The sequence below is a fragment of the Apteryx mantelli genome, chromosome 4 (genome assembly GCF_036417845.1).
Source record: "Apteryx mantelli isolate bAptMan1 chromosome 4, bAptMan1.hap1, whole genome shotgun sequence".
Lineage (NCBI taxonomy): Eukaryota > Metazoa > Chordata > Aves > Apterygiformes > Apterygidae > Apteryx > Apteryx mantelli.
In genome coordinates, this window is record NC_089981.1 from 84982955 (window position 1) to 84992536 (window position 9582).

General features: G+C 46.8%; 1 protein-coding gene across 3 annotated transcripts in view; it reads left to right on the top strand.

The window, feature by feature from the left end:
* SLC35F4 (solute carrier family 35 member F4) overlaps positions 1-7560 on the top strand; it is a 124304-nt gene extending 116744 nt beyond the window's left edge. For all 3 annotated transcript variants that reach the window (XM_067295651.1, XM_067295653.1, XM_067295652.1), the window contains 4 exons: positions 3268-3393; positions 4662-4854; positions 6226-6315; positions 7134-7560. In XM_067295651.1, coding sequence (XP_067151752.1) covers positions 3268-3393; positions 4662-4854; positions 6226-6315; positions 7134-7375 — 651 coding nt within the window. In that variant the 3' untranslated portion in view covers positions 7376-7560. The remainder of the gene's footprint in view (positions 1-3267; positions 3394-4661; positions 4855-6225; positions 6316-7133) is intronic.
* Positions 7561-9582: the final 2022 nt, after the last annotated feature.

Here is a 9582-nt window from a genome sequence, read left to right on the forward strand (position 1 = left end):
GACATGCAGTGTAGCAGGGCAGGGGAGAGTTTTCGAGGAGGCTAACAGGGGGATCATTCTGATTTCTAAGAGGTCCTGAGTATTGCTCTGTGTTGCTTTAAGGCTGGACTTTTGTGGTATTCATATCCTGGGATGAACTGTAAAGAGGAACAGCAGTATTACACACTTCCATCACTAACAAGCTACTCATTAAACAGTAGGTAAGAGGGAGAAGTTCTGTAGGGACCATTCCTGCTGAACAGGAGTTTTGCTCAGCTTTTCAGCAATGCTTCAGGTCTGTGTTGTGCTTGCAGTTACTACACGCTGTTGATATATATCTGGTGGTGACAGGAACATTTCAGTATATATTTATCATACACCTCTGTGAATGCCACTGAAACCACTCTTCTAAGAGAATTCAACTTTCTTTATTTTACTCACAGGTTCTCGAATAGATGTAAACTTAGGGTTCAAAATAAGCATTGATGCATGGTGGGTGTTCACATGTGTGTCCTCTGACTGATGCACCTGGACTTTGTGGCAGGGTGAACAGCAGAGGGTGGTGTCTTCCAACACTCAAAGTCACTTCAAGGGTGACAGCCAGATTTCCATTTAGGCACTGGAAAATGCAGCTGGATAAAGACCTAACTTGTGGGTGAGGGCTAGTGCTGCAGAGGGAGGTAGATGCCTCCTCCAGTAAGGTGAGTAGCCCTGAACCATATGTCCAGCCAGGAAAGTTAGCCACCGACAATCTGGACCCAGCCTAGGAAGACCTACCAGGAACAACCATAGGAAGGGATATGTTTTGAATCCCAGTGGGGCTTGAGCTGAATTTCCTGATGGTGAAAAGCCTCTCTGCCCTTCCTTAAAACACAGAAGCAGTCCTTTCTTTCAAGGTACAGGCTGGAGGGGAGCATTGCTCCCCTGCCCTCATCCCACCAGGGATGTCAGGCTTGGCTCCAGGTCTCTCCTCCACACGAAGGGCCTCAAGCACTCCTCCCAGGTGGCCTGACTACCAGACTGTGTTATTCTGGGAAAGAGTGGGAGGGAAGCTGTCTTGTCCCCTCTTGCCAAAGGTGTGCCAGATCTCATTGAACCATCGCATTGTGCCTGAGAAAGCATGAGCGCATATGTGACTCCAGCCCTGTCATTAGGTTGGGGGAAGGGGAGGATAACAGCATCAATGTTAGAAGACTGAGGTATTTCAAAGCATGCTTAGGGCTGGGGGTGCCAGGTGACATTTCATGGTGTGATTGGAGGTACCAAAGGCATTTCAGTGGCTTCAGGTTTAGGTGACAGCAAGGAAAGCTCTTTGGAGGACAGCATCTTGGAGCTTGGATGTTTCAAGTGGACATTAGGTGGGATATAGACACCCACCATGGTCTGTGAATCTGTCCCTTTGGTGTTGAGATTGCAATGAGGTGGAAATACCTGTGTGCCTCAGTTACTGGTAAAATAGGGCTGACAGTGAGAGATACTTAAAGCTCCATCCAGGAGCTTAGTCTCCCACTGAAGATGTTGGCTTGGACGCTTATGCCGTATAGGAGCAGTAACATTTTTAGCTATAGTCTCACAGATTGGCTTTACCCTGGGAGTGAACTGTTGGTTCCTAGTTCTGTCCCATGTGTGGACACCTTTACCTGAGTCAGGCATGTGTCCCTTGAAACAAGATTTTGCTCTGCTAACTGGCTCTGTTGACATAGTTCTGTGGGATTTTTCTTTTGTGTTTATTACCTCAGTCTGGCTCAGAGCTACTCAGTGCAAATATCAGTGGATTTTCTGGGACGCTTGGTAAAACTATGTAAGAGCTAAAAGTCAGGTTCCTCTACAAAAGGGTGCATGGTTTGATCAAGATGTCTTTAAAGTGTGTGAGTGTGTGTGAAACGCATGTGAGGCTCAGGTTCATTTCTTAAATGCAATTTAATGAGGTTTGCCAGGAAGAACTCGAATCCAGTTGATCTTGCATTGGTGTTGGCTGGGGAGTTGTGCCAGGGCTGCAGGAGCAGGAAGGGGGAAGAGTCCTGCCTGGCTCAGCAGTCACTTTAGGCAGCACGTCTGTTTAGCAGTGTTTTTGGAGGTTAGTGCTATCAAGGCTAACCACATTTGTATCTTCCTTAGCACAAATGGTGAGGACCCTCCTTGTCTCTCTCACTGGGGTGTTATGGGAATTAATGGAGATCTGATAATAGAAAACACGGTCTGAACTGAACTCTAAGTGTTGCTGGTGGCTTTGCAGCAGCTTGCTTTGGTAATCTGCATTTGTGCATCTGCTGCGCTAGGCCAAGCTCTAGTAGAAGGCCAGAATTGGACCTGAGTGAGTAAGTGCCCGTGGCACTCAGGGGCCTGCAATGAACGGCTTTTTCTATAGTGATAAAACAATGTCATCATAATGTTTTAAAATATGTATAAAGAGCCTAACAGAAATGGTGCTGTAATTTTCCACCGGTCTGAGGAAACACATTTTCCTCTGAAGTTTGTGGAAGCTGGATTTTCAGTGTCTTTGGTATTCAGACCCTCTATTTGCCTGCACAGGGCAATTAGATAGAAAAGGGGAATTTTTTCAAAAGAATAAAGTATGGAAGGATCTCCATTGCTGCTCGAAGTTCCTGGGAGTCAGGACCAAAGAGTTGTGATAGGCATAGTTAATTATTTCTGTTCTTTTTCTTTGAAGTTCCTTAGAAGCTCCAGCTGGGCTTTTCAAACGAGGTGAAAAACTAGGCAACAAGGTAAAGGCTTCATAAAGAAATTTGGCCATGTCCACCCAAGAAAGTTGGCTTGGCCACAGTGAAAAAACATCCAGGGCAGGAGCAGCCTTGGAAGAGCTCCCAGTTGCCTGCAGGTATTCCACAATAAAGGACTCAGTCTCCTGGAATGATGACTCCAGGGAAGGTTGCTCACCAAAATATTTCTATTTCAAGCCAAATTGGTGGCATTTCTAAATAGTTGTTTTGTTGTATAGTAGAGAATAATATCTTAAAAGTTCTTGATCTTGGAGTTGCATCTCCAAAGGGGGTGTTTAGCTTATAAAATATTCAGTGACGACTGTTCTGTCAGTAGGTCCCAGGAGAATTTGCAGAGCTATACATCCACATTGCTGTCAGGGCGCACACTTTCATTATGTTTTACATCGCTCCCAACAGTACATAACCACCTATTTAAGGGAAGGAAAGAAGGCTTAAAGTGAGAGAAAGTAGCTAGCGACACTCGTTAAAAACCCACACCGCGATAATCTTTTGCCATGTAATGAAATTGCGCTGAGCTTGACATTGCTTTGCTTTGTTTGTGCAGATAGTTGCAGCCATAATGGCAATCACAGGAATTGTAATGATGGCATATGCAGATGGTTTCCAGGGCGATTCAATTATCGGGGTAGCATATGCTGTCGGATCAGCCTCTACATCTGCGTTGTATAAGGTAGGTCGTAACGGTTTATTAATGTTCTTATATTCTTTAATATTGGGTGTTAAAAATGCACGAGTACAAGGCAAATCACTATAAAATAAATGTTTTATTCGCCCCCTCTTGCATCATTCATGTTCTGAGCAGGCGATGTCACAATGTCAGAAAATTTACTATGAGTATAATTAGTTTGTAGCTGCCAAATATTCGGAATGACTTTGCTTTATGAGCCTTTAATGAAATCTCCATTATTATGCCGCAAGGAGTTTGGTATCATGTTTTAATCATTTCCTGCCACCGCGGTTTATCGATGCTGTTCGTAATGGGCTTGCCATATGCAGCAGAGGGGGGGAAGACTGAACGCGGATAGTGTCGAATTTCCTTCGGTGAGGACAGACATCTCCTCCCTGGGCTGCAGTGCAGCTTTCTTGTGTATTCCGCGCGCGTGCCAGGCTGGGAGCCCTGTTTGCCTGGTGCAGCCCATGCACGAGAGGCAGGTGCTGCTTTGGCCCCTGCTTGGAAGTAGTGTAGCCGAGCGATGAAGGTAGGGGATGAGGGCAGCAAGGACACGTTTGATTTAGAAATGGGCTAGCCTAAAGGTGGCTGTATTTATTGCCAGCTCGGCACGGGGGAAGCATGTGTGAAGAAGAGCAGAAGTTTGGACTGAGTTGTAGCAGGATGAAAAGTTGCCTCCCGGTTTTAGACTTTGCTGCCTCTCTGATAACTTCATTGGGAGCATTCAGAAGTTGCTCAAAGTGTATGAATTTAAGGTTGCGTAGGACGAATCCTCCAGCGGCTCATGCTGCCAGCAAGCCTGGAGCGAGTCTCTCCGGGCTGGAGCAAGTCTCTCCAGGCTGGAGCTTCCTCTCACAGCAGGTTGATGCTGCAGAAGTCGCTGGAGTCCCCTCACAAATCACCGCAATACCCAGCACAGCCCAAATCCTGCAACTTTTGTTGCACAGACAGTGGTGCTTTTGGGTTCTTAGTTATGCTTCTTCCTCATGGCGTTTTGTGTTAAACTTAATTGTACAGCCTCAGCCTTCCCCATTTTAATAACATGATATCCCCCTTTGTACCAGAACATGCAGGAAAAGACTGAAACCTTAGCAAAGTTGCCCTTGCAAAACCCTTCATAGGAGTGGGCTGGACTGTGGCACCCTGTCCTAGTCAGGGTTGTCCCCAGCCCCTCTCTCCCCAAGGGGACAGGGGGCTCTGCTGGAGGACTTTGCTTCCCAGGACAGGCATGAGTCTAAAAAAACCTCCCTCTTTCCTCTCCTTCACAGGTTTTGTTCAAAATGTTTCTCGGCAGTGCGAACTTTGGGGAAGCTGCTCATTTTGTTTCTACTCTGGGCTTCTTCAATTTAATTTTCATCTCCGTTACCCCCATCATCCTCTATTTTACAAAAGTGGAGTACTGGTCCCCCTTCTCCGCTGTGCCGTGGGGTTACCTGTGCGGAGTAGCCGGCCTCTGGTTAGGTATGTGTTAAAAGTTTTACTCGTTTTTCCTAATTCTTCCCCTCCCCAATACAAAGGTAGCCTCAGACACAAACCTTTTCCTCCCTTCAGCAGCAGAGCTGCCTTGCAGATGAAACCCGATCCCAGTGCACACTGGAACTCCTTGAGAAAAAACACTAACACTTTTCACGAGAAGCCTTAATATGAATATTTAGAACAGAGAATAAACATGAACCGGTCGCCCTAACTGCTCAGTTTTCATCTCTGCTTTCCCACAGCAGGGTGACGGGCATTTCATTTGCTCCAGTGCCGTCCGATCGCTATTCAGCCAATCCGAAGGGGCTGCACATACTCGACTGGTGTGCACACACTGACGCAGGGACACCCCACACATGCTGGGGCACCTCGGTGGGTGCTGCGGGCTCTGCCCAGAGCCCGCATGGTTTTGCCACGGCTGGCGAAGGCTGGCACAAACTGCTTCACTTCCCAGAGCCTTCTCCTCTCCTCCTCTCTTCCATGGAGCTTCCCCTGCCAGCGCCACAGTTGCTGTGCTCCGGCCAGGCAGCACATCTATTGAATTCAGCCCAGGGGCGTTTTAATTTCCAGCTACAGGAACATCGTTTCCTTTACTGAAATCACTATTACTTCGTAATCAAAGAGGTTTTTGTCTCCACTACAAGTGTATTAAATGGAAACAAAGAGGCTCCCGTTGTCGGTACACAGCCCCTCTACCCAGCTGGCCGGAGCTATGGCAGGACTGACAGCTGAGGTGGCACGAGTGAGTCTGCCATTCCTTGGAGCAGTTCTAACCCCAATCACAGCAGCTCTGTCAGCACCTACAGAACAAAAAGTAGGGATAAGGCAAGTGGGCAAGACACAGCCTTGTTACAGTCTACAATTAACTTCATAGGCTAGTTGTGTTTAGTGTCCTTAAGAGTATGCATTGCCTTGTGCCATCATCCTTTCATGTTTGGTCCAGCCAAGGGTGCATGGGGCCTTTCACCAAAGAGGTGTCCCACTGAAACAAAGGTAACACACCCTGAGCAGAGAGAGGAAGCTGGGATTGCCGCCTTTCTGGTAGGAGAAGAAAGGTTTATGGAAGCAAAACTAGATTGTTGGAATCTGCTTAAAGCTTGAACAAAGCACCAAAATGGAAGTGTGATACCTCAGTATTGCAATTTATCAATAGACCTACAGCCCTCATTTTTCCCCCATCCAGAACTTCACCTATTTTATATCCACATATATGCAAAAATAAGTAACTTCATGGTCCTTACATTGTGGAGTATGTATTAAGCATATATCATACCTGTGAGCTCAGGGTGGAGGAGAAAAATCTAACTCTAATGCTTTTCCCCATAACCATGGATCATTTTCTTTGTTTCTCCCCAGCTTTTAACATTCTGGTTAACGTTGGCGTCGTGCTTACGTACCCCATTCTGATCTCTATCGGCACAGTGCTCAGCGTTCCTGGAAATGCAGGTACAGCTAACGCACGCGTTGGTCGAAAGATAAAGCACACGGATGTGCAGACAGCAGCAGCAGTTCGTTGTCTAAACGGTCAAAGTCTGCCACCACGTATCTCAGAGAGGTTCGGTCTCATCCACAGATGCCCCTAGTGATTCTGGGTGTTTCAGTTAGCGAATGCCACTTTTTTTGTCCTTCCTCCTTTTGCTGGAAGTGAGGGGTATGTCTGTACCACACAGAGGAGAGGGCAGATTGACCCCCCCCGCCTGTGGCACCAGAGCTGGTTGCTGCTGAGACACCAGCGGTCAGCATGCTGCTGCTGCGGCTCAGCACCGTGCTGGTGGCCTGGTGTGCAGCAGCAAGGTGGGATGTATGAGTGGAAGGTTACTCTTCCTGAGGCCCAGGTGTGCCGTTATGGCTGCCTGCAGAGTTGGGAGGCAGGGACAGGACATCAGCTCCATCCTGACCTGCATGCCGGTCTCTCTCCATCGCTGATGGAATGTGCTGATGGAGCCTGCTATACATAAAGAGTTACCATAAAGCACCATCCCTTAGAGTAGAAAGGGAAACCAGAGGCTAAACTGGCTCTGAGGCTTCCTCAAAGTCTGCATGGAGGCATGGAGGAGACATGCCATTTCTGGTACCACTCTGTGATGTCAAAGCCATGCTCCAAACTCAAGGGGTTGGTCGGTCTAGAGGACTGGAAGTGATGTGGCCTGTGTCAAAGCCAGAGTCCCACACACAGGGTATGGAGATGTACTGGGCTAATCTGATGACATAGTTCATCCTGCTGCAGTTCTTTGGTTGATGACACTGCTGTTTCTTCTTCACAGCTGTGGATCTCTTGAAGCACAAGATGATCTTCAGTGTGGTGAGGCTGGGGGCCACCATCATCATTTGCATCGGGTTTCTGCTGATGCTGCTCCCTGAAGAATGGGATGAAATAACCCTGCGGTTCATCAACAGCTTAAAGGAGAAGAAAAGTGAGGATCATGCCGATGACATCACGGACTCCAGCGTGCACACGAGAAGCAGAAGTAGAGCTAATGGGACAGTGTCTATACCACTAGCTTAGAGCTGGTGGACTTTAACTGCACGCAGATGTATATTCTGTGAATATAGCTGAAATTTCCTCACTACTTGTATGCTTAAAAAAAAATAACATTTACTCTGAACTGGGGATGAATTGTAAGATAACAGAAATACATCTATAATAAATGTTTACATTTATACACTTATGAAGGAACAGGTGTAAATGACCACAATAAAATGTTTTGTAGTAAAAAACATTTAAACTCGTGTCTTACTGAACTGGCGGGTTTAAAATGAGGCTAATAAGGATCAAGTCTACATCACTAATCTCCTTTGGGTGGCGAAAGAGTCAAAGAGACCATTCTTGGACATTTCCAGCAAAATCTCAAAAGCAAACGTTAACTTGCCTTTGAAATAAAGGAGTTATTATCAAAGTAAATAGTTATTTAGTGACATGTGACACACAAAGACAGACGTGGGGCAATGGTGTGGCAAGGCATTACTGCGACACCTTGCTGCCGAGGGTGGCTGGAAGAGAGAAATTCCATTACTGAACAGTGCGATTACACGAGCCTTTGCCGATTAGAAACAAGTCACACAGAAAGTTTTGCATCCATCATTACCGACAAAGCAACCGCTCAAAACCCCGAAGAATGGGGCTGAGCTGTCTTGTAATGCTAAATTAAAAATAAATAAATAAGTAATCATGAAACACTGCTCCAAGCCCTGACTTTGCAAAGTGTGGGATTTCGGCTTGCTCTAGGAACCCAGACCAGGCAATCGAGCTGATTTTGAACATACCCTCAACTCTAATACTTGTGCTACACCATTAGCCAGCTTCAAGCCTTGTCGCAGCCTTTGCTAAAGAACAGACGCAGCTCATGACGCTCATGGTCTGCTCAAGCCTGCGACTACCCAGCTGCAAGCTGTGCTAGCTCAGAGCTGCAGCACTGCTGAGCCCACCCATGGCTTCGCCCCCTCTGAAAGCTCTCCCGGACCCACACTTGTCCGTACGTCTTTGCACCAACTTCCCAGCAGTGGCTTTGGATTTTGGGTGTCTTCCGTAAAAAAGAAAATAACCTTATTTATCTTTTTCTCCCAGAAAAGCTGCTCTCCCAGCTGAACAGCGAGCTTCCATGAGAGACTGAGTACCTTGCATCACTAGCATCCTTGGGAAATGGCAGTTCCCGTTTTCTAGTGCTTTCCTTTGGACCAAATATTTTTCTTAACCTCCACTGTGAAAAGAAAAAATAAACAAACCTTTCAAAAGCCAAAAACAAACCAACCCAGTTCCTTCCCTAAGACTGTCACTGTGTAATTTAGGAGGGCCGTTTCCTGGTACGGCGGTCCTAGGATTGATCACTCAGCAAGACGACTCTTATTTGAGAGTACTTGGTATGCAGAGGCACGTGTATGTGTCTTTTTTTCGGTTGGTTTTGTTTTTTAAAGAGGAGTAGAAACAACATGAAAGTAATGCAGATGATTGCCGTACTGTCCAGACCGCTCTTCGAAATGTTGATCACCAGTTAGTAAGGTTTTGCTCACAGTACTTTTGCCAGGGGGAAAGAAGTTATTAGAGAAAGGAAGCATTCGTTATTAACACTACTAGCTCTATAACAACCGACTGTGTTACTAAAGCAGCAAAAGCAAAGCCAGCAAAAAGCTGTGATTTATGCTGGTCTCGCCGAGCGGGTCCTGGCTGCTAGTCGTAACGTCCCCTTCCTAGGGCATTAATGTCCCCGCGAGCCCCACAGCTGGGGAAGTGCTGCGGCGCGTTTCCTCTCGCCTGGTCTTTGCAAGATGCCTTCCTCTTGTTGCAGTACTCGCCCCAATTTGTTTTGTTTCGTTTTTTTAAAACATTATTCTGCTCCTTCCTCTTTTCAAACTGCTCCCTGCAACCAGGAGAACCGACAAAACTCTCTTTTCTATTAAAAACAGCAGCAACACCGGCCCCTTCGCCACGCGGCTGCAGAACTAGCACTGGAGAAGACAACCCGAAACAACCCACCTCCCTGCCCTGAACCCACACGTATGAGGTGTGGGCATGCGCACACGCGCTTTTAAAACTCTCTTCGAGCTGTCTGCTGCTTTCAAAAGCAGCTAGACATTGAAAATCGTCTAAAAAGGTGATTTATTCTAAACAGAAGGTAGCGATGGGATGATACGGCTCAAAGCAAACAGCACATGGCAGCTTGGGCACCACCCCAAGCTGCTTTTGGAGTCAATAAGTTCGTTTGCACTAATAGATAG